The sequence below is a fragment of the Suricata suricatta genome, chromosome 2 (genome assembly GCF_006229205.1).
Source record: "Suricata suricatta isolate VVHF042 chromosome 2, meerkat_22Aug2017_6uvM2_HiC, whole genome shotgun sequence".
In the NCBI taxonomy this organism is placed as follows: domain Eukaryota; kingdom Metazoa; phylum Chordata; class Mammalia; order Carnivora; family Herpestidae; genus Suricata; species Suricata suricatta.
Genome location: NC_043701.1, coordinates 184233177 through 184258424, shown reverse-complemented (window position 1 = coordinate 184258424; position 25248 = coordinate 184233177). Strand labels below are relative to the sequence as shown.

The following is a 25248-nucleotide window of genomic DNA, read 5'->3' as shown; positions in this document are numbered from 1 at the left end:
TTATTAACTTTTCTCTGGGAAAGTAGACAGTTACTTCAATGACTGCCCAAGCAGCTCCTTTACATTCTCAGTCGGTTGATACGGGCCAGAAAATCCGACTATGGTCTACGTTAAAGCATTCAGAAAGCGCTACTGCAAAAATAAGGGGATAAAAATATACAGATACAGTCATAACAACTGAAAGGGAACAGTGGCAGTACTAAAAAATTGGAATTTCTTAAACACACTATTTGAAAACAAGATTTACATACCCAGTACTATTTAGTATTTCCAGAATTTGTTTGCTGAATCCACATTTTGCTTCCTAAATTTAGAAGGAAAAATAAAAACAAACATGTAAAAATGTATTGCATTTCCTACTCAGCCCATGCCCGGCGGCATGGTCCTATAAACACTGGCACCACAGGACAGCGAGGGCACACCATACTCCAGTGACGAGCCTCCTGGGGCCTCGGGCCTCACAGAGCCGGGGGTCAGCTGGGATTTCAGGAGGCCACCAATTCCCACCCCCGCTGCTTCAAGTACTGACCCGTCCGGACACTCAGCCCCAGACTTCCTCCACGCTCTGCCCACCGGGGACGACACTAGCCTGGTACCCGACAGTCCCTCCGGGGGGAGCCCTGTGCTCTACAGAGGCCAGCGCCTTCCCCCGCTCTCACAGATGACCTCACCTCACTTCACCTTTCTGCCCTGAGCAGGATCATCGTCTTCCTGCTCCCAAGTGGACTTTTACTCCCTATTTGTGTGTCTTTACGTTGCGGAGCCACAGCGCGGCCCCTCCTCTGAGGTTACGGAAGAGCTCCAGGGCTCCGCAGCCGCCGGGCCTCCAATCCCGGCGACCCTGGAGGGAGACTCGGCACCACGTGTTTCTTAACCACACAAGTAGCTCTGCTCCCAAGATGCAGGACTACTTGCTGGCTTCCAGAAAAAAAACTTTTCTGAGAATAAAAGTCTGCTTCAGATAATCACCAATAAGACATAAAAAGATGACTTGATCACTCCAGGGAATGGTTAACTTCCTTGGTCTTGTTTTAATAACATCAGGGAGCCAAAGAATCTAGGTGCCACTCCGTGATCGCAGTCCGCCGAGAGCCGTGTCCCCGTGTCCCGTTACTGCTTTCACTGCAGCAGTTACGCCGACCAGCTGGTCTCGCCGTGTCCGGCACGTCACCTCCCACACTCGCCACCACACCTTGTTCCCTGCAAGGCGCACTCGACACTCACACCAGGGGCAGCGGCACCCTGGGAGGTGGAGGGAGCAGCCCACGACGACAGGCAGATTGGCCCCGGCTCTCCATCCGCCAGCCTGTCTCGGTCACTGGCTGAGAATAAAGGGAGGGAACAGGGCCTGGTTCCGGGCACAGCCCTTCCAGTCCAGACAACCGGCTGACTCAAGCTGTCGGTGGGAGTGCGCCCCCCAACCCGGTCCTCAAAGCGAGGCGCGGCCAGGGGGCTCCTGCATCAGAAAAGCCCCCGGGGCCGCCCCGTCACAGATAACAAGGGCCCAACTGTCTCACGTGCTCGCCAGACTGGCGCGGAACACACAGGGCGGACCTCTCCGTCCCCAACGTCTTAAAGCACGCCCCAGGGCTGCGCTCCCCCAGGACCAGGCTCCCTGTGCCCGGAAGTGTGCGGGCCAGACTGCTCACTCCCTGAGCCCAGGGCCTCGACTGGTGACGGACAGCAACTAACAGGACCAGGAAGAGGGTGGACAGTGTTGACCAAGTTTGGCAGCAAAGAGAAATGCACCCCACTGAGATGTTGATGATAAAGTCAGGCAAGATGCAGATTACTTTGTTTGATCTCCATAAGTACCAATTAAGGCCTGGATAACTTCCCGATGCCACTCCGGCTCCATCAGCCGCGGTCGGAAAAAGGATTTAAGTGCCCCCTTGTTGCAGATGTTAACATCAAAAGAAATTACAAATAAAACCATTTTTGAGTTCTTTACCTGTTTGTTTCCTTTCATAAAGAGCATCACAGAAGCTTTATTTGTCAGTAGTTTGAGCCTAAAGAGAGAAAATTGATATAAAATGGCTCAGCTCAATTATTAAACACCACTTTTGCTCCGCTTCAGGAGTAACATGCATATTTGAGGGATAGCAGGATGATAGTTCACAGTTTTGAGTGGTATTAAACAAGCAAATGCATTGACATTTTCCTTTATTTCATTCTCTCCCTGAGCCACCATAAAACACAATATGGCTTTTAAGGCAACGAATGTTCCTTCGAGTTGCAATTCAAACCCATCAACTCACAGCACTAAAAAAATAATAATAGCCAATTCAGTAAGGGGTTGTTCAGGAAGGGCTTGTGCGCTGAGCCCACCCACAATTTCCAGAACCACATCTGGTGGCCCCCTCTCCGCCACGAGGTGACACACAGCCCAACGCTCCCCATGTTCACGAGGTCACGGCGGGAGCTGGAGGAGCTAAGTGCCAGAGCACCAGCTGCTCACATCAACCGCCCCCGTCTCAACTTTGTGTTTCACACTCTGTACCGTCTTTCAAAGGCTGTCCCTGACTTGCTGTAAGGAGCAGTGACCACAAGGTTCCATCACAAATCCCAGGACAGTCAGCGTCAGGACAACCTGTGGTGGTCACGTCACCAGATCCTCCTCCTACTGGTGCTCTGGGTCACTCACAGCTCAACACCTCCTCAGAGAACAAAGTGATCACAAGTGAAACACACCAGTCACGCCCAGCGCGCTGTCACGTACACTTCCGGTAGAGTACGATGGGCTGATTCTCAGAAAAACTCAGAAATGAAGACTATGGTACTGATACTGATCACCATCCGTCACCTGCAGCAACCCAACTATCCAGCCCAGGACACCAAAACGAGTCCTTCCACCCAGCTCCCAGCAGCGTCACAGACTCAGAACTCAGGCTCTGGCCCTATGCTTGCTTCACGTGATTACTCAAGATACAACGACCGTGTGGGTCTACAAAGCCCCTGTGGCTAAAGCCACAGCAAATACAGACACAGCACATTAGGAAAAGAGACAGACGGTCTGATGAAGTCAGGGACGGAAACGGCAGCAAGACAGGCGGAAGGCAGACACCAGGGCACACAGCGCAGAAGGCGTCCGAGGCCCCGCTGCCTCCACGAGCCACCTGTCCTACCAGAAAGGCAGGAAAGGGTATAAATCATCTGAGAACGCGTGGCACTTAAAGGTCAATCTGACATACACGGGACACTATTAATTAATCAAGGATGGACAAATGCGGTCCTTCCTATTAAACAGTTATCTCAAGATGCTGAATGGCAAGAAAACCACGAGAGGAGGTTTCACGTCACAGACTCAAGCCCCAACTATGAACGGCTGATACACGGATGTATTTCAAAATAAATTCTTCTCTAAATCTCTGCATTAATTCAAATTTATTACAATAAAAATCCCTGTAAGTCTCCCTACAGGCCAAAGTCCAAAATTTCCATAAGATAAAATCTTTAACAGCTGCTTGAGATCCTTCATAAAAACAAAGCCCAATTTTACTGCTCCAAATCTCCTTGAATTCTACGTGACCGGGCTAGAAAGACAGCGTGAGGCCCCCGAAGTGTGTGCACAGGCGCCGCCGTGCGGCCTTCGCTCCTCACACGAGGCGGCGTCCAGCCGTGCTCGGGCGGTGCCCCGGGGAGGGGCTGTGACTGCACGCCGGACACGGGGGCCGCGGGAGCCTGCTTCCGAAACGCAGAGAAGTAAAGCTTAGTCCGCGGGGACCATGACATTTCTTTCTATAAACACAAAGGGTATCCTCCACATGATCATTCAATGGGCGCAAAAATCTCTCCAGTGCAAACGAGGCCCTCCCAAGTTCAGTGACTGGTCTGACTGCAAACACCACCAATGACTTCGACACACGAAAACAAATCCCTGATTTCTATATGGGAAGAGCAATGAAAAACCAAAAAGTAAGAAATGTTTTTGAAGTAATAAATGGTAGACTATCTGACACTTTTAGACACTTACCTTTCTTCTAAGTTGGGAGCTTTGGGGCAAATCGTTCCTAGTTCGTCAGAGGCTTCCAGCTCCTGAAATAAACACACGAGAGCTTAAGAAAACGCCACCACCGCGTGGCGGGTATCAGAGCGCGACCCGCCGTCTCGCCCGAGACACTTCACAGACATCCCAGATCGTGTCTGTGAATGTAGAGACTCGTAAGAAATGTATACTTTGCATTTACTATAGCTCTTCCAAAAGTGCGCTTTAAATGCAAATTCTTTACAAGGCACAGGCTTCTCCGTTCTAACCTTGATTATATCCAGTCCTCCCAGGAGCTCCCCAGACACGTAGAGCTGGGGATAGGTGGGCCAGTTGGAATAGGTTTTGAGGCCTTGACGGACTTCTTCATCTGAGAAGATGTCAAAACTGCTAAACTGAATATTATGTTTGTTAAGGATTTCCACCATCTGCTTGCTGAAACCTGCATAAAAGAAAATAAAGAACTTAGCTTCTCTCTTCCCCATGATTTTAAATTAATTCACAGCACACATTAGCTACTGAACAAAGATGTCTGCCTCAATCCTGCCCGTGATTTCATCAGCATGGCGAGATGGCAGGTAAAGAAAAAACAAATTCCAACAACCCCTTATCTGACCTGGAAGTAAAACCACGTGTTCACGTGTGGCTTAGCACGTGTGGTTTAACACATTTGTGAAATTTTTTGAAGTCTGTATTTCTCAACGTTCCTCTTCAATATTAGGCCTGATTTTTGTTGTAGGAGAAGCAATGCTGGCCAGAAAGCCCTGGCATCTGCCCACCCACCGGGGAGACAAACAGTTGACCCTGGACGGTCACCCTACTTTCCCGCACAACCCCATCAATCAGGGGTCCAACCTGGATGCCCTCACAGTCCCTCCCAGCCCCGCTGTCTGTGAATCCATGAGAATCAACACTGGATGGGGGAAAAAATCACAACAGCCATTTTTAACTGTTCCGTGAGCAAACCAGAATCGCAACCGTTGGGTTTCTGCTGCCCTGGCAGCACTTCCTCAGCGTCCATGGCACAAGCTCTCAGCCCATACCATCTTTAAGAGAATAAATTAACTAAGTCAAGGAGAAAAGTCTTCTGTTAGTCAAAACTGAGCACATTGAATTTCAAAGCTGCCTTCGGTGTTGCCAGACAGGAACTGTCAACAGGCTGACGGTGCTCTTTCTCATCCTGGTGGTGTAACCTGACAGTCTCCTTTTTAAAACTATTTACATTCCCCAAAGCATGTAATGTGATTTTTCTTTACTGCGCTATAGTGACAATCTTATGTTCCATGATTTTATTACACTTTTGTGACACATTTTTGTCCTGTCCTTCTTTGACATCATTTTCTTATTATGACATTACTACTGAAGAATAAGAGTGTGGATATCAGTCTTTTATAAATCTATCAGTCTTGTCGGAAAAGAGGATATTTTTCTTTCCATAAGCTAATCCTTCCCAATTGTCTTTCAATACTTTGTACCACTCTATTCTTTCACGCTCCATCCTTCTGTTCCAACAGTCATAATTCACTAGAAAATGACCTATTCTTCAGGTGCAAAATTCCTATAGGATTTCACAGCATCAGCAAGTATTTTTAAATAAAATCAAATCATAAAATTCAGTGTAAGATTAATTGCAAGAACAGGCTTCACCTGATGTCCTGCAAAAGCACATTTACTATTAAAACAGGGCTGTATTACTGAGCTCCAAACAGTGTTCAGTCTACAGTTTACGGAGATGAAGCCCGGGTATTTATTTGTACAGCACATAAGTTGCTTTTCCTACAACTGAAGTGTTAAGTTCATGTACAGCCTGAAGTAAAACACTGATTCTGAAATTTTTTTCATTCATCTGGGAGTTCATTAGTAAACAGCTAACGGCTGATTGCTGATGGTTATTCTGCTGCCAATATATTAACTCATTTCTACTGTAACTGGCTGAGGAAAAGCTTTCTTTTAGCTTTAGGCAATTACATGCAGACTAGAAAGATTGATGGGTAATGTTTCGTTTTTAAGGGTTAAAGTAGCAGATTGGAAATATTATGCTTAAGGATAGAACAGTGAGAAGGCTTCACTCCAGTAACAAAATATTTACACATTTTTTAAAGAAAAGTGCATGCATGCGATACAAATATTTAAAAGTAGAAAAACCACACTGAGCTGTCACAGAGCCACCGTTTCTGTCTGCAGTCATTTCTACTCATGACCGAAGGGGTGAATAATGAGCTAACTGGCACATCTCGTCACTATCTAATAACAATAAAACCCTGAAGCCCACTTCTCAACCTACAATGTTTGTGTCGGATTGCAAAAGAAAACCCCGTCAGATGACTCTGCAGAAGAAATGTCTGTCCCGTGGTTCAAATACCCTTTGCTTTGCTAAAAGCTTTGTTAACGGAAATGGATACAAGAATTCCCAAATAACTTAATTAACCTACATGTTCAAGGATTTAACATCCTGTTTAAAAAGATGCACATCTCAGTACAGCTTTGAAACTCTGCCTACAACACGAGACCCTCTCTTTCCTGTCCCTCCTGAGGAGCACAGAATAAGAACACTCTAGTTCCTCGACGACTGGCACCCTATCACCGCGTCCGGCTCATAATACACCGCACGGTTCTGGCGGGAGAGGCCAAAGCTGAAGCTACCAAGACATGACGTAAAGTGTGAGAGGTCGGGCTGAGACCAAGCGGGGCTCCAGGGCAGCCCCTGAAGTGGCTTTCAGGTTTCCCTGACAGAAAATTTAACTGTTATTCATTCATTCATGTTTTTTGAGGACCCGAAAGCAAGGCTAATCGGAAATCCCCGCAGCTCTGCTCCACAGCGGGCCCCGAGGGGAGGAGCGGGCGCCGCTGACAGCGGGGCCTTCTGCAGGGACTCTGTCCAGATACGGAAATGCCAGCCAGCCGGTGGCGTTCAAGTGCACAGACGGTCACTGTTTCCACAGAGGAGGCCTGGCCTGTACCTCCTCTCAGAGGTACAAACACAAGAGCAAAACCTATTGTCCACTGAGTGGGCTCAGAAAGGAGGAGGGTCAAAGTCGAGTACCTTCCGGAAAGAACAGTTTCAAGATGAAGAGTCCCTGTGCAGGAGCACAGAAAGGGGGACCCAGAGCCAGCGGAGCTTCGATGAAAGAAGTGGAAGGGCACAGGCACAGTAAAAGTATCTTCTAACTGATCCTTGAGTAGATATTTTATTAAAAAAGACCAACATTCTGGGGCTCCTGGGTGGCTCAGTCGGTTAAGCGTCTGACTTCGGCTCCGGTCATGATGTCACGGTTCATGGGTTCAAGCCCCGTGTTGGGCTCTGTGCTGACAGCTCAGAGCCTGAAGCCTCCTTCAGATTCTGTGTCTCCCTCTCTCTCTGCCCCTCCCCTACTCATGCTCTGTCTCTCTCTCAATAATAAATAAAACATTAAAAAAACTAAAAAAATAAAAAAGAATACCAACACTCTAAAATGATCTATTTCCCCTATGTCAAGTATTGACTATATTTGATAGAAAGACGTTGTTACATAACTCAAGACCTTAGAAAACAGAAAACTTGTTAAAAACACAGTTATAAAAAGTATAAAGAATAAAGCAAGTACTTGTTTGGAATGAAACTGTACCTGTTAACTTATATGTATCTAAAAATCTTATTTGAATTACCCAACTGTGTCTTTTATTATCTAAATGTCTATAACGGAGATTTTGAGATTCTTCCAAAATGCATTAAAGCTTCTTTTCTACTCTAACTTGCTATATATTTGTACACTCTTCTAAATGCTAGTTAACATAAAATAACTAGAAATGCATTACCAGTTAAGTCTAATATAGTAAAAGGTAAGCACAAAAATGGGTATTTCTAAATGTAATTCCAATTTATCTGAATAATCAAACAACATCTGATTTGAAAAGGATCCCCAAGACCGGCTCCAACTCCAATGCCACCAACGGAAGGACCGAAGGCGCACAAAGGGTCACTGACCTGCAGCTACGTCACCACCGGTGGCGCTGGGCCGCAGCTCACCTGTGACACCTGGCCACTGCGCTTCCCCTCTGCTGCCCCAGCACACCTGCCCCAGCTGCAGTGTCACCACCCGCCAATCCTGCGAGGCTGCCACGCAGAAAAGGGGGAGAGAAAAGGTCCCGTTCGATCCCAAGGAGAGCACTGTGTCGGCTTTACGGCGGGTTTCCTATGTGTCAGCTGCCCAGCAGGCGCGTCCACGTGGCAGCCAGCCCCACGCGGGTCACGTCTCAGTACCTCGTGCTGTGAGTACCGGAAAGGATTCTCCTGCCTGATCGGGGAAAGTAAACCGCCGCAGCCGCAGCTGAACAGACCGCCACAACAGAGACCGACTCGTGCTACCTGGGAGCCATCTCTGGTAGAGACGGAGTGCACTTTGCAACACATCAACAGCACGCATCCTCTGACACGTAAATACCAGCAAGGAAATTTTTCAAGTAGAACTGAGAGAGAAAGGAGCCATTCTTTATCCTTTTAAGATAGGACTCAACTTGAAACTTTATCTTTAAAACTAGACTTTTTTATAATCTAATACGTAATTTGCTAACCAGATAGGGAAGAATTTACAATTAAATCTACGTTGGAAGCTAGGTTATTTTTATAAAGTCACACTGGACATGCAGTAATTTTATCAATAGCACATTCAATTTTACTACCACCTATCTGAAAAAACTCCCCGCTGCATAGTGGAGACAACCTCTGATTCTCAACAGCACCATCAGAAGGCATTAAATGCTCAATTATGAAGCATAATAATGTTGTGCTAGGCATACTAAAAAGAAAACAACATAAACCCAATACCAGAGGAGTCAAATAAACTCTAAAACTTACTTAAGGACAAAACTACAAGCGATATGTACATATATGCACAGAGAATAAGAGCACCTGTAACCCGGAAATGACACAAGAGGTGGGCACCACAGCAGCATAGTTCGATGTGGGACCACAGGGAAATACAGGGGGAGACACAGGACCACCCCCAAAATTCTGTAAACTTTTAAACCACTGAATCTGGGCTAGGTGAATAAAGAGAGACTCCCAAGAAGGACAGGAACCGTTAGTGGCACAATGACCTGAACAGACAGGAGCCCGTCCACACCAGCACTGCGGTGGCCTGACCTGCTCCCAGGTGGCCTGATGAGCGGCCTTCCAGTCCCTGGGTGCTTACATCAACAAAAATCTTCAACGAGAGAGGAGATTTCTAAGAATCCTCTGGGTTCCAAAATTCTGTGTCTGTGATGCAAATGGATTCTCATCACCTTGATATAGAATGTCAGTGGGAATTAGAACCTTCCTGATTCTCAGAAGCTGTCCCTACACAAGCGTAGGAGGGACGGTGCGTCGGGACCAGAGTGCGCCCTCCCAGCCGCACCCCACGCCAGGGGAGCCCACTTTGCACGCGTGCCCGTGAAAGCAGCCTCTTACCGCAGCGGGGCTCCTGAGGGGTCCCCTTCATAAACAGCATGCATGGCGCGGCATGAATTAACTTCTTCAGGCGCAGGTTGAGGTCTTCTTTTGGGTGCTCATTACCACTGGGTGGGAAGGAGCCGCTAGATGCGTGTCGCTGAACTTTTTTGGTCAACTCTGGGGCATGTGCACCATCTAATCGGTCAATTTTCTGAGAATTCTGAAGTAAAAAGGCATTTCGAATATATGAGGCATTCTTTCATCATCTCTGTTACGCTCCAAAATTAGAACAAGCAGGAATCCATAGCTCTAGCCGATTTTTAAAGAGGCCAACACCACTTACTATCAGATGAGGTTTTAAAACTCTGATTACCAACTGGCAGAATGCGTCTCCATTTTAGAAATAGGTAATCGTTTCCTTTTCTCCCCTTTTTGGGAACAGAGTAGGAAAACATCGCTACACCTCAAACTCAAACCAGATCAGAGTCTAACCTAAAAGAGAAAAGATTCCTCCACCCTCCTAGGGATTAATCTACTGCAAAGCATAAATGCAGTATTTGGGGACACTGTGGGAACACTCAGGGGTGCCCTGGAGCACAGATTTGCACCTGCTTCCTAGGAGAGTCATTAATCAAACCAGGAGGAGCCAGATGCTCCATTATGGCCCGGCACAGGCCCTAAGCAACCAACTCCACCCAACGCGGGAACATGGTGGGTCTACAGCCAAGTATCTGGACTGTTCTCAGAAGCTCCGACTCTGGCTGCTGGACCTCTCTACGGCCCATGTCACTTCTGCAGGACGCCCCAGGGCAAGCCTCAGCATCAGCAAACAAGGAGACTACAAGAAGACAGGGCAAAGCCAGGAACAACCAAGTGCCTAACGTCCAGGGATCGGGGAAAGGGGTGAAGGAGCCGAGCCGGAGCCCCCGGCCCACCACACATGCAGGGTCTCTGGTGCCATCCTCACCCTTACCTTGAAAAACAGAAAGGTGGGAACAGAACTAATTTCATATTTTTCAGATACTTCAGGAACGGCTTCTGCTTCCAACTTTAAAAACAAAAGAATATAAAGCTTGATTATGAAAAGGTCCTTTTTTACGACTTCAATATGTCTATCAGATTCACATGCAGCACCCCTTCAAGTAGGGGCTGTTTTTAAAGAGTCTGGTACAAAAGTTTATGACACATTTACATTTAAATGAGACTCACTGGGCTGGCGTGTCATCCACTGAGTCTGCGGTGTCAAAACAGGTTCAGAGGTTTTTATTTTGTTGCACATTTCAAAAGATGCCTGGAGGCTGTGAATAAAATTTTTGGTGCGCGGGTGACCTAGTAAATTTTCAATCATACGCAGCTACTACTATATTGAAATCCATAAATCACTGACCCCAGTTATGTCATGATTACAGTGCTTATTTTCTGCCCACAGCAATTCTTGCTGTTTGCTCTATTGACTAATTTCAAGAGGCAGTACATCATGACTGACAGTTGCAGCCTTCTGCAAATTATGAAGCAAAAAAGGAGTATTTCTTCAATAAACTATTGATGTCTGATAAATTTTACTTTTAACTCCTGCAAGGCTGCCGGACACTAGGCAGAGATCGTGCTAGGCTATTTACTTCTGGGTCTATTCATACATTTAATTGCAATTTAAATAGGATGACTGCATTCTGCTTCCTGATTTCCTTGAGGCCCCTCAACAAGACACGATCAGCTATCTGACACATGAATTTTAAACATATTTAGTAACTCAATTTCTAAGTAATTAGAACACAGTTCCTGTAAGCTATTCGCGTGTAGGATTTTGTAAACCATACACTTAGAGAAAAAACCAAGACATAATATTATATCCTTCCCTCACAGGACTATCAATTTAACATAAACTTCTTAAAACCGATAAAAATCTGTATTCACATTACACCTGTAAGAAATAAAATTTATTGATAGACTGTATTGTTAAAAGAGTTAAAAACATATATCCTGTATTTTTCCAGGAATGGAAGATCTCCAGCTCTCATCTCGAGCCTTCCCCAATCCAGCGTCCAGCTGTCCTAACGAGCCTTGCCGGTAAGTGGAAGGCACAGTCATTTGTCTTTGGTTTCTATCTTCCATCTCATACATTCCTGGGTGCTTTTTCCACTTTATTTTTGTTTCTTTAAAACACGCTTTTAAAACAGTATTTTTAATAATTTTCATTTCTCAAAATGTACTAATGTGAAAATTATATACATTTTTAAGTCAACATCAACTGTCCAACAAACTAAAAATAATGAACAAAGACAAAGCATTTGGAGACCACCACTTAGAACACACTTTCTAGGGGCACCTGGGGGGCTCAGTCAGTTAAGCGTCCGACTACGGCTCAGGTCACGATCTCATGGTTCGTGGGTTCAAGCACCGCATCGGCTTTGTGCTGACAGCTCAGAGCCTGGAGCCTGTCTTCAGATTCTGTATCTCCACTCTCTGACCCTCCCCTACTCAGGCTCTCTCTCTCTCTCAAAAATAAATAAAACACTTAAAAAAATGTTTTTAGTTAAAAAAAAAAAGAACATGCTTTCTGAAAGTTTTGAAAACTTCTGTGCTGTTTCCTTTCATAGAACCACGTACTCAAACCAAAGAAGAACAGCAAAGGCAATGATTAGAACAGTTCATGATTTTCTCTTGGTAAAAACACCTTTTGAGTGCCCACCACACACTGGCACTCACTGAGTGAGGCTCAGTTACGATCCCTATCTTTGGTACAACTGGATTCTAACAGCAAAGTAACACAAATTTTAAAAAGGACAATTACTAAGGGGCGCCTGGGTGGCTCAGTAGGTTGAACGTCCGACTTCAGCTCAGGTCATGATCTCAGTCTGTGAGTTCGAGCCCTGCATTGGGCTCTTCCTGAGAGCTCGGAGTCTGGAGCCTGCTTCTGATTCTGTGTCTCCCTCTCTTTGTCCCTCCCCAGCTCGTGTTCTGTCTTTCTCTCAAAAATAAACATACGTTTAAAAAGAATTTTTTTAATAAAAAAAAAGGGGGGGGAGCAATACTAAGCAAAAACAAGATAATGCGGTCTTAAACCAAACCAAAAGAGGCAACCCCAGCGATCGTAAATACACAATCCTCTGTGCTGCTGTAAGCTGACCTCTTCTCATATTCCTGCTGGTTTCCAATGGTCTGCCTTAGTGACCATTCTTCTAGGAAGCAAATAATCCTCTTGAAATTCCTAAAGCCAGGAGGGTCACCACAGCACTGCTCCTCAAAACAGCTCCCAGCCAGATGAGATCTTAGTAAGACAAAGGCAGAGGTGACAAATCCTCCCAGAGCAGGGGCCAGGAGTGCCACTTAAAGGCACAGACAGCCATTCCCCAGAACATCAAGGGTTGTCTGATGTCCTAAAACCTTTGCAGCAGTAAAATTCTTTGGAAACATTTTCACTGGATGTAAAGCAACATGACAGTTCTGTCAATGAAAACAGAAAATAAACCTACTCTGTGCCGTAAACCAAGACAGGCTCTTTGCATACATCTGCCTCAACAACTTAAAACCTGGGAAAGTGTGTTACGTGGTACATTATCATCTCAACCTTACCGGTGGCTAGGAAAGATCTAGGAAAGATCTACGTTGTCCAAAGACACATAGTAACTAAGTAGGAGAGCTAAGAAATAAACTCAAGACTATAAACCTATGCTTTTCTCCCCTATACTTCAGTAAATTTTGTCTACTCTAGCAATCAAAAAGAAAGATTAAATTTCAAGGATAGGATTTATACTTGACTTCAGCACCACCAAATGTGAACACTTCCAGAATGGAATCCCAGACAGAATGCCCTCACTGGGAGCCACCCACTTGCTGCACCGTGACTCAAACTCAGACCCTTCCCGGGCGCAGGGAGGGGCGGGGAGCCCTGACCACAGCGAGGTAACTGCGGCGGCAGGGATTCCCTCTCTGCGGCGTCACCGGAGTCCACTATGATAGTGGCGAACAACGGCGATTCCTCTAGGCCAGACACCATCCTAAGTGCATTTTGTGTACTGGGTCATTTCATCTCCACGATAATAGATGCTGTCATTACACCTAACTTACAGAAGAAACTAGAATTTAACGAGGCTAGGTAACTCAGCCAAGATGCCAGCGACGGTGAGCAGTGGAGGAGGGCAGAGTGGCCCCAGAGCCAAGCTCCTCTCCAACCCTCCAAGCTACCATTTCACCAAATTCAATGGTTATTCTTGTTTCCTCATTTTACTGACCTTTCAGTATCATGAATATGACCTCACCTACCTTCTCAAGATACCGTTCACTTGGCTTTCCATGTTTTCTTTTTCTATAACCCTTAAGACGTGGTCTCTGCGGCCTCTTCCTTCACATCCGGCCACCTCTACGCGGCTGGCACTTCCCAGGACTTGGCTGAGTGCACGTCCCTTATTTACGCACATTCTCCCTGAGCGGTCTAGTCTAAGTAACACCATATGGCGACAATGCCCACGCTGCATCCAGGCCAGCCACCCTCCCCCTCCCCCCCAAGTTACATACTTGACGTCTGCATGTGCATCTCTACCAGGTATGTCCCACTAAGCTGTTCCTCCCCGGGGCATTTCTATCTTGTTTCATCCATCCAGATGATCCAATCAAAAAGGAGACAACTTTGATTACTCCATTTCCCTCACCCACATCCAATCCATTAACAGGTCTTCAGGGTTCCTCCTCCAAAATACAAGCCAAATTGGACAATAACATCATTTCGATGCTCCCTTGCCACCAGTGTCCAAGGCATCTCTTACCTGGCCTGGGAAATACTCTCCTAATGTGTGTACTTGCTTCCAGTCTGCATCCCTCCCGCACTCCAAACCACTCCCCACAGGACAGCCACAGTAATCGACTTAAAAACAGAATCCGGTGTGTCACTTCCACAGCACTCAATATAAAACCCAAACTCCCCCAGTGCCCACAGGTCATGGCTGTTGCCGCCCCCCACAGCCGTACCCGCTCCTCCTTCCCTGGCCCCACCTGTACGCAGCCAGAGGATGCAGGCCAGGCCCTCCAGCAGCATTCACTTGCTAATCCAAGGCCTCAAAGTTTGTCCTGGCTCTCCCAAGGCTCCTTTCCATTCTCCAGCTCACTTCCTGGACGCTCCTCTCCAGCCAGACCCGAATAAGGCACTCACCGCCCAGATTCTCCTCTTCCACATCCAGTCTCTGAAATCACCTTCAAACTGTTACCTGATTACCCTATTGCTCTGTACCCCGCCTCCCCGTGGATAGCAAAGTAGTGGCACGTAAGTGCTAGATTGGGTAAATAAACTCCGACACAACACTGAATACACCAGTGGGAAGGAGTGACCACCGGCCAGGGTGGCGCTGGTCCCCAAGGCTGAGGTGAGAACAATTAAACTTGATATTCAGGATTATTTCGTTAAACTTCAAAAAGAGGCTTCTAACTGTGACTTGTGATATAAAAGGAAAATTTTTCAAAATAAAATTCCTTGTTCAAATAGATCTTTAATGCTTTTGATAGCTTTTTAAAAGAACTTTACCAAACTCAGCCCAGGAATGGCTAATGAACTGTTAATTGTTACTATTTTTTTTAATTACCAAAACAGCATAAATAAAAACTAGGCTGTTTTTAAGATTTAGCAAATCTGCTTGAATTATCTGAGAGGCATTTTTAGAATTCTCCAAAAACAGAATCCTACGTATGTTCTCTAAAATGCCAAATACACTGGTCGGTATTCTCTGACACTGAAAAATAGGAATTCAACTAACTGGTAACTAGTTATACAACTGGCCGATACCCTTCTGAAGATTACCCTACACTGCCTGTTTAAAATACTAACTGAATATTTAGAGTTAAACATTTCTAGAACCATACAGAAATTATCTACACTGATTTTAGAGCAACAGAACTGTGAGCTGTATTTTAAGATGCTTGCACATTCAAGAATCAAATTACAACAACTCTTATTTTTTAAGAATCAAAAACACAAATTTAAGTATATAATTCCTATGCCTTTTCCTTCATATCTGAAGTTACAATGGATGTAAAATGCAAGTTCGGAAGGGAATTATACAAATCAGATTACTACTAAACGAAATCCAGTAGTACAAAACCTCACCAACCAGGTGGCCGGTAGGCTTGACTTTGAGATTTTATGCACCAAAGTGCCTTATACAGTAAAATGAGTACCACAGCCTAACTGGATCAGAATACCAGCTGGAAGAGAGGTGGGGGAGGCTGGCAGGGAGGTAGAAGTCAACTACACAAAGGAAAGCAATAAAAAATGAAAACAAGGTAAGGTAAAGGTCTAGTCAAGAAGCCAATTAAAACAGGAATTAAATGACAGAACAGACAAAAGTAAAAGATATTCTCTAATAGTTGAACCACAGGCACAGACTAAGTTTGGAGATTAAAAAAAAAAAAGCCACGGGGGTACACACGAGACTTCATGTAAAATGGGATTTGATTTCAATGATCATGTTGCACACCTTAAAAATATATAGTTTTCATTTGAAGAAAAATAAAATAAATTGAATAATTGAATAAATTTTTCAATTAATAATTTAAATCAATAAAATCAAACGTAAAATAAAAAAATGAACAGGCACTCCTATGAAAAGGCGAATCTGAAAGGAAGTAGCAGCTCCCAACTTCCCCGTCACAGGGAGCCGCGCTGCTCTTGCTCCTTCCTGCCCTGCCACCAGACACTAGGTCTTGAAAGATTCTATCTACCAAACAAATGATTACACAATAAATGTGTATTTCCATTTTGAAGACAAATAGCCAACAAACTGACCCCCCATAATTTGAAGAGCAAGGACATGTAGCAGTTAGCCATCTGATTTTATTCTGGACAAATGTTACGTTTCCAGGAAGACGTCCAGCAATCAAACTCCTGTATCTTCTGGAAGCCCCTGGAGGTGTGCAAACCTCGGGCGGGGCCCAGAGCCTGGGGTTCGGGCTAGAGGGGCAGCCGACGCGGGACGGTGGCATGCCTCAAGGCTCGGGCACAGACGTGGTGCCAGGACCACACAGGCACTTCGTCCCCACCCCTCAGGAGAGCAAACGAGGGTGTTCATCCACACGCAGCACCCACTCCAGGGAGCACCGACTATCCAGACCAAAATGTGCACCAACTTTTCTCAGATTAACACTTTCCCATCGTCTACAAAATAAGACACTGCTGATGGTCACAATATTAAAGGGGCGCCTGGGCGGCTCAGCGGGCTAAGCCTCTGACTTTGGCTTGGGTCATGGTCTCACAGTTCGTGGGTTCGAGACCCGCATCAGGTTCTGTGCTGACAGTGGAGCCTAGAGCCTGCTTCAGAGTCTGTGTCTCCCTCTCCTTGCCCCCTCCCCCACTGTGCGTCTCTCTCAAAATAAACAGTAAAAAAAAAATTTTTTTTTAAGTATTAAAAACATTATGTTTGAGATCATCTACATGATGATTTTTGTAAATCTAAGTTATAGGATGGACTGACCTCTATAATTCACAAGTCAAAAATGCCAGGCTGTTGGCAATCCATCAAAATAAAAACTAAGAAATCAAATTAAAAGGCACAGATAGCAGGACATCAGTTCCCTTCCCAATACTGTTCAAAAAGCTCTCATTGACGAAGGAAAGCTCTTTCAAACTGAACTGCACCCTCTCTTACTGGGGAATGCCAACAGGCCTCTCAAACATTTTACTTCTTATCTGCTCACCATGTAAACGGGCTGCCTGCCTTACAGGGGGACCAGCTCCTCCAGAGTGAATCTTCAGAAAGGAATCACTCCTGGGAGAAGTGCCCACCTCGTGCCGCCCCTCCCGAGGGGCAGGTGCAGTCAGGTTTGGGCATCGCCACAGACCAGGACTTCCACCCCTGGCGCGCGGAAACACTTAAGCACTCGAACAACTTAAAATCTCACGGCTAAGTGTGGTACCAGCGTGAGAAGTAATTCTATAGTCGCCTTAAATAAATCATTCCGATGGCAGCCCAGAACAATGTGTTACCTAAACCTGTAACATTATACACATAAAAGCAGACTTGCAACAATTACCATCATCTTGATTAATCTTATGATTGAAATGTTTAATCATTCATTTCTCTTGTAATCGTTATCTTTTATCACTGACCAAACATGCAGTTTTAATGTCTCCTTCTATTATTTATACTGGACATTTTAGGGTTACGTCCTAAGGTTACATTACACATTTCATTGGAATTTTAAATAAGTCCTTAAATTTTAAAAAGCTAGCTATTACATCTATATTTGCTCTATCTTCATAAAAAAAAAAAACAACAACCCTGAAAGGACTCATGCAAAATTAATCCACGCAGCCCCTTCTTTACAGGGCAGGACGCAGGGCCGGAGGGGGAAGGGGCAGGAAGCGCTCGCTCCCTACGCCTTTCATGTGGCTCTGATTCTGAGACATCTGACCGCAAGGCCACTCAAAGCCCACTTATCTGTACAGAAACTGCCTGAAAGTCTAACCTATTACACAGATGAATTAGCCTTCAGAGTTCTGTTTTCAGTTTGCATAAAAAGTGGACGGTAGAGAAGATGTCACTTTTAATCCCGTATATGGGTATATTTGCTAAACATGTCCTCTGAACTTACAACTCTGGTCTTTTTTGTTTCTTTAATTCCTAAGGAGCCAAGCTTCTGAAACCAGGGTGTGTCTCCCTTCCCAGAAATTCACGTCTAAGATTCTCAGCTTCTCTACCGTGGCTTTGCCGTTTCACCCGGTACTAAGTCCTGAATGACGACATGAAATGCGCTAAATCAAGCAGCTAATCCACAGCCTCACTAAACTACTAGTACTTTCCTAAGCACGTGCGCACCCGGGACACAAACTAGGAACAAAAGCATGCAAACCTGGGGTGAGAACACGGAGAACCGGGGGGACACTAGATTCCTTCCCTGCTCTGCTTCCTAGACAGGCTGGAAAAGCTTTCCGCTTCTCTGTCGGCCTGCATTTACCCGGTCCCAGGTCGCAGACAGCAGCCTGCTCCTGTTCCCCTGCTCCCCAGCTCCCCACAGACCCCCCACCCTTTCTCCCGTCACCTTCCACAGCACACTCTGCTCTTCCATGAAGCAAGCTCTGTCGGCATCTTTACGATACTAAAACCACGACGGTCCACACCGGATGGTCTAGTCTGCTTCTGCTCACAAACACCCCCGCCACCCACCCTGCAATCTACCCGTTCTGCGCTCGGACCAAGCATGTGTCAGAGAAAGTGTGGCTGGTGACTGTCACACTATTCGGGACTTGAGAAATGCAAAACAATTTTAAGACTTTTAAGAATAATCTACTGCAAAACTAACAAATGCTAACCCCAATTACAAATGTGGAATTCCACACCCCTCCTCCCTTATGTTAATAAAACGCAGTCGGCCTCATAAATCAGAATTAAACTCGCAGAAGATGGGACACGGGAGATACGATACCTTCACAAACGAAACTTGCGGGTGCTCTTTGGCCAACTCTGCCATCACGTCGTTCATCTGAGCACACTGCGGAGCCCATGGTGCCCAAAAATGGACCACCAGGAGGGATCTGGAAAGCAACAGAATGCAACGTTTTAAAGCTACGGTATCTTTAAAAACAAGGAAATACTCACATATATTCGATTCTACTACCAAACCACCTCCACAAGAACTGCCTGAATTGGGTTTGTACTGCTTCCATTCTGCTGTATGAAACACACCAAGATACAAGGCTCGCAACGTCTGGATAATCCTTCAGATGAATGTTCAAGTTAACGGTGTTTCTTGAGTGAAGACTTAGTTCGTATGAAGTGGTTCTAAAGATTCATCCATCTCAACTCACAGTCCCAGAAATCAATTATGTCCTCAGATCCGTGAGAAGGGCGGGAACTGGGCGTCTGCAGCAGAGACACAATGCCTGTGCAAAGGGACCGCGGCTGCGTGGTCACCACGAACTCGAGGGCTCGGGTCTCTAAGCACAGGTCGGCGATGCAGGGGGGAACTGCGGCCGCAGGAACAGGAATAAAGTGTTGAAAATGAAGGCGCGCAGGCAGAAAACAAGGGGAAACAAGAAGTACCTTTTACAAAGATGTGCTTTTTTTACATTACACTTTGAAAGCTTCTCTAAAAAGTGATAGTATGAACGGACAGAACAGTGGATTAATAAATTGTTGACTAAGTTCTTAGGCATCTCAGTGTACATTTATCAACTATTTTCATATAAAATGGTCTTGGCAAAGATATCTTTTAAGTCTATCCTCATACTAAACTGAAAAACCCTTGCATAGAAGCCTAAATTCAAATATAACCACCCCCAACCCAAAAACTGTGAAAAATCAGGAAGAAAACACATTAAAAACATCCATTACATAGAGAAAGGATCGAAGGAAACTAACCTGTGGGCAGGCAGGAGAGCGGCACCCTGGGAAACCAGTGAACCCGTGTGGCTGAAAGAAGAGTGAGCCTCCCATCCGATGTCAGAGAACAGAAGGAAAGGGAGGCCCTGGGGGGGCTCAGGGGGAGGAGGGGCAGGACTTGGTGACCTTAGAAGCACAGCCCAGAGCCGACTCCCAAGTCTCAATGACTGACCACTATTGGTGGCAGCAGGCACGCATCCCACCTACAAGCCGCTAACCTGGGAGGAAAGGAAACCTGGTGGGCTGTTCGTGATGGTCTCCAGCTCTGGAAAGAGCCTGTGCTTCATGTGCAGACAGATTTGGGGATCAAATAGAGCTGGCACCAAGCTCTCCAAAAACAAACAGGTCAGCGCCTCTGGGCTCATCAACAGTTGTTAGGACAGACAAAGGAAAAGGAACCCAGGCAGTAGACCAGAAAATGAAGCCTAAAAGGCACAAAAAGGGCCTCACAGAACTCAAAAGAAGAAGGAAGAAGGAGTGACCACCATCTATCTGATGCAGGTGGAGGGCAGAAGCACAAGTCAGATGGCAGCATGCAGGGGACTGAACCTATGAGAAGGAAGTAGTGGCTAGAAATCTACACCGTAGATCTGTCTGTAAACAAAGAGAATTCTAGGCAGAGGGAAAGACAGGATCAAGGGATTTGCGTTTTTTATTTTTTAAGATTATTTACTTATTATGAGAGAGAAAAAATGTGAGCAGTGGAGGAGGGGGGGGAGGGAGGGAGAGAGGGGGAGAGAGGGAGGGAGAGAGGGGGAGAGAGGGAGAGAGAGGGAGAGAGAGGGAGAGAGAGGGAGAGAGAGGGAGAGGGAGGGAGAGGGAGAGGGAGAGGGAGAGGGAGAGGGAGAGGGAGAGAGAGAGAGAGAGAGAGAGAATCCCAAGCAGGCTCCGCACTGTCAGCGCAGAGCCCAACACAGGGCTCAAACCCACAAACCATGAGATCATGACCTGAGCCGAAACTGGACATTTAACTGAGTCACCCAGATGCCCCTGCTTTTTTTTAATACAAGAAAATCTTCATGTGTACCTTGTGAGGGAGTAGTGCAAATGGAGAGGAAAAGGATGAAGACACAGGAGCCGCTAAGGATGCAAGGTCTCAGGGGCGGCAGGAGAGGGGAACCTAAGAGCAAAGAATTCATCTTAGATAAGGGACAATCTCCTCCAGGTCAGGAGGGAAGCAAGAATGGGTGAAGCTATAAATAAACGTTAGACGTTAGAAGGAGAGTTGGGGAGATGCTACTAGAAGCCCTGTTTTCCTGGGCAGGAAGCACATCATTTGCTGAAACAAAGGAAAACGGAGGGCTGCAGGCCCAGGCAGCACAGGGCACAGCACGGGGCACACAAGAGGAAAGCACCAGGTTCTCAAGACCGACCCTCCTAAGGCTGGAAAGGACATACTGTCGGGCCCTAATCAATGGTTATCCGAAGCTTTAGTGTGAGGGGGTAGGGGGTGGAGGTGGGCCTCAGGGCCACAGCAGAGACTGTGCTGTGTTTCACCAAGTGCGGCTTCCCTCTCCTGGGCCTGCAGCCTGACTACACCTGCAGCTGTCTGGGGCCCCGGAACTGAGCTCTGGCCAGTGTGATGCAACCAGAAGCCATCCACCTGCCCCCAAAGCCCTCGGAATGAGCCTCTGCAGAGGGCGCTGGGGAGGCTCCAAAGCCTAAGGGAAGGGGGAGAAAGAAGAAAGGTCACAAAAGGACCTGCACAAGAATGTTCACAACAGCCTCAGACACGACAGCCCAAAACTGGAAATAACCCAAATGTCCACAAATTGGAGAAACCTGCAACAAGTATCTTGAAAACCTGCTGAGCAACACAATCCAGACATAAAAGACCAGGAGCTGTAGACTCCATTTACACAGAGTACCAAGAACAGGCAGATAATCTACACTGACGGAAAGTGGATCAGTGGTGGGGATTACGGGAAAAGAGCTAAAGAACATTCTGGGGCTCTATGTTGTTGTGAATGATCATTACTTGTGTATGTACAACTATAAAAATTCATCACACCTAACTATTAAGATCTGTGTAATGCCTCATTTTTTAAAAAAATTTTTATGCTTTTATTTATTATTGAGACAGAGAAACAGAGCATGAGTGGGGGAGGGGCAGAGAGAGAGGGAGAGAGAGAATCTGAAGACAGGCTCCAGGCTCTGAGCTGTCAGCACAGAACCCAATGCGGGGCTTGAACCCACAAACCGTGCGATCATGACCTAAACTGAAGTCGGACACTTAACCCAGGCGCCCCAATACCTCATTAAAAAAAAACAAAACTGGGATACCACCTTTCACTAAATTGAAAACGATTTTTAAATAATAATATCCCATGACCAAAAAAGATGGAGAGCGCCAAACATTTCCATATCCCGCTGGTAAAAATTAAACCACAACCTTTCAGAAATTTCTTATACACAGTTGAGTATCTATCCTAAGGAGGTAATTAAAGAGACAGATTTATGTATATGAATACTTTCCCATTATCTCACATAGCAAATAACTGGAAAAATCAATTCTTCAACAATACTATAGTTTTTTTTAATGGTCATATAACAAAATACTATCAAGGCATTAAAAATCATATTTCAAATCATTTTAATGACATGGAAAATTGCTCATAATATGATTATATTTTTAAAAATTAAGGGGCGCCTGGGTAGCTCAGTCAGTTAAGCATCCAACTTCGGCTCAGGTCATGATCTCACAGCTCCAGTGGGTGCTCCACGGGGGGCTCTGTGCTGACAGCTAGGAGTCCGGAGCCTGCTTTGGATTCTGTGTCTCCCTCTCTCTGACCCTCCCCCACTCGTGCTGTCTCTGTCTCTCCCCACCCCCCCAAAATACATAAACACTTAAAAAAAATTTTAGGAGCACCTGAGTGGCTCAGTTGGTTAAGCATCTGATTCTGGCTCATGTCATGATCTCACGGTTCATGGGTTCAAGCCCTGCACTGGGCTCTGTGCTGGCAGCTAAGAGCCGGGATCCTGGTTGGGATTGTTTGTCTCCCTCTCTCTCAGCCCCTCCTCCACTCATGCTGTGTTTGTCTCAATAATAAACTTAAAAAATAATAAATACAAAATAGTTATTACATTTTTTTTTAATTTTTTTAGGGGCACCTGAGTGGCTCAGTCCATTATGCGTCTGACTTCGGCTCAGGTCATGATCTCATGGTTTGTGGGTTCAAGCCCCACATCAGGCTCTGTGCTGAAGGTTTGCTCAGAGCCTGGAGCCTGCTTCAGATCTGGTGTCTCCTCTCTCTGCCCCTCCTCTGCTCATGCTCTGTCTCATTCTGTCTCTCAAAATTAAATATATGTAAAAAATTTTTTTAATTTTTTAATTAAAATGCTCCCAAACTTTATAACAGTATGATCTATGCAAAAAAATAAATAACACCTGAAACTAATATATGTCAATTATACTCTAAGAATTAAAAAAAGGGAAAGAAAAAAGTATACCTACACAACTTAAATTCCATTATCACTAACATGGCTTTGAAGAGTAATTTAAATCTTAATCGTGGAATCTTAACTTCCTAATTGTAAAATAGCAAGAGCTAATACCCTGGAGCGTTGGGAAGAGCAGACAGAAACATAAAAACATTTTGAAAACATAGAAGTATATTATTAATAGTTGTTTTACATCGTCCACAGCATTCTCATATTTAGCTGCTTACCTTTCTAATTAATTACGCCCTGTCTAGTAGCCTAAGGATATAAACCTGAAACAAACAAACGCCCTCTTAGGCTACAGGTAAGAGTCCCCTCTGTCTGCAGGAATAATCCAGTGCGCAAGGTGCACGGAGGAAAACTTTTAAAGACCAGGTTCAAATCCCGACTAATGTGATTTCAGACAACGTAAGGACCATTGGCTCTTCATCAGAATAATTAATGCTCAATAAATAGTTGTTTCTCCCGTGTTGGGTGTTCTGCTCCTGCAGTTACTCATCTGCAGATCACACCAGCTACCATTTATTAAGTACTATCTATACTGGACTCTTAAGTACTTTACACACGGGCAAAATCTCAGCTACTCTGCAAATGGGTGTTAACACCCACACTGCACAGTCCAGCTGAGGCTTCAGTGGTGTAGAAACACCTGACATGACTTAAGCAAAAATTCCAACCCACATAAAATTTTAAAATTGAGAAGTGATGTTCAGAAAGTAGATTTTTAAATGATTACAATACCAAGTACTACTTAATTGTTTTTTAAGTAGGCTGGCTTCAGCCCAGCGTGGAGTCCAAGGCAGGCCCGCCCCACAGCCCCGAGACCGAGACCTGCGAGGAGGCCAGGGTCTGGCGCCCCTGGTCAGTACTTCAAAGGCTTCCATTTCCACAAAAACCGGCACAGATTTGCTCCTCCCCCGGACGCCATTCACCGCCGCCCGGATGCCTGGATCATCCCCGTTTCCTGGGTCGCTTCAAGTGCCCGCCGGTGGCAGGAGGACAGGGTATGGTAGGGGCTGTGTTACTTTAAGGATTTGTATTTATGAATAAAAAATGAAACCTAAAAACCAAAATGTGCAACACACAAAGCAAAGCGGTCTTTCAGGTGAGGCTAAGTTCAAACACGTACAGGGGCAGGTCGGCACAGGCCCCGCTCGGCTGGGGCGGGTCCGCCTCGGGCGTCCTCGTGACTCCGCGGCCGTCGGCGAGCGAGCGTCGGAGGACCCAGAACCCACCTTTCATCGGGGAGTACTGGTCGCCCCCCCCCCCCGAACAATTTTGCAAGCGAGCCTCAGAGGTCAGAAGGGCGTCTGGCCGAACACCTGACTCCGCCGCGTCCCCGGAGCACCACCTACCAGAAGTGAAGGCAGTAACTCCCACCCGGCTCCGTTCCCGACGCCGGCACCCCTCCCCCACCCCACCGGCTCTCCCGGGCCGAGCCCTGCCTGCCCCTCGCGGCCCAGCTGCCTGGGGGGCCGTGCAGCACTCGGTTCCGGGCGCAAGGCAAGGTCGCGGGGTGCAGGCACCGTCTCCTTCACCCCCCCACAACCCCTGAGAGCCACTACTCTAAGAACCCATCCCACCGTCGAGGAAACCGAGGCCCGGGCACGAAGCCTGCCCGGGGGCCACAAGGCTAGCGAGTGGCGGGGCTGGGGACAGGGCCCTCGGCCCTCCCACCCCGGGCCCCCACCGCACCCAGCGGCAGGAGAGCGGAGCCGGCGCTCAGAGAACCCCCAGGCCCCCGAGGGCTCACGGGGAAGGCTCACCCAGCCCGGTGTCCCCTAATCGCGGGTCCCTTCTGGAGTCGTCCCCAGGGCCAGGAGCACGTGTGCCAGACCCGCACAGACCCCGGCTCGGCCGGCTCCCCGCCCCGGAGGTCCCCGGCCGCGGCGGCAGCGGAGCGAGAACACGCGAGCGCGCCCCGATTATCCACACGGCTCAGCCGCTCGGCTTCAGGGAGGCGGAATCCCCCAGCCGGCTAGGCCCTGCTCCGCCGCTCGCGGCCGGCAACGCGGCGGCGGGGTCCCCGCGCCCCTCCCCCAGCCCCG

At 46.7% G+C, this 25248-nt stretch overlaps 1 protein-coding gene and 1 long non-coding RNA gene across 2 annotated transcripts in view; one reads left to right on the top strand and one right to left on the bottom strand.

The window, feature by feature from the left end:
• Nucleotides 1-24226, top strand: part of LOC115286019 — a 32829-nt gene extending 8603 nt beyond the window's left edge. The window contains exons 2-3 of the long non-coding RNA XR_003905823.1: nucleotides 11390-11462; nucleotides 23971-24226. This is a non-coding gene — a long non-coding RNA (uncharacterized LOC115286019). The remainder of the gene's footprint in view (nucleotides 1-11389; nucleotides 11463-23970) is intronic.
• GLRX3 (glutaredoxin 3) overlaps nucleotides 1-25173 on the bottom strand; it is a 30954-nt gene extending 5781 nt beyond the window's left edge. Inside the window, exons 1-9 of the mRNA XM_029932803.1 lie at nucleotides 24967-25173; nucleotides 24330-24551; nucleotides 18804-18912; nucleotides 10369-10443; nucleotides 9414-9615; nucleotides 4255-4427; nucleotides 3974-4035; nucleotides 1952-2009; nucleotides 252-304 (exon numbers count right to left, since the gene is read on the bottom strand). Coding sequence (XP_029788663.1) covers nucleotides 252-304; nucleotides 1952-2009; nucleotides 3974-4035; nucleotides 4255-4427; nucleotides 9414-9615; nucleotides 10369-10443; nucleotides 18804-18912; nucleotides 24330-24442 — 845 coding nt within the window. The 5' untranslated portion in view covers nucleotides 24443-24551; nucleotides 24967-25173. The remainder of the gene's footprint in view (nucleotides 1-251; nucleotides 305-1951; nucleotides 2010-3973; nucleotides 4036-4254; nucleotides 4428-9413; nucleotides 9616-10368; nucleotides 10444-18803; nucleotides 18913-24329; nucleotides 24552-24966) is intronic.
• Nucleotides 25174-25248: the final 75 nt, after the last annotated feature.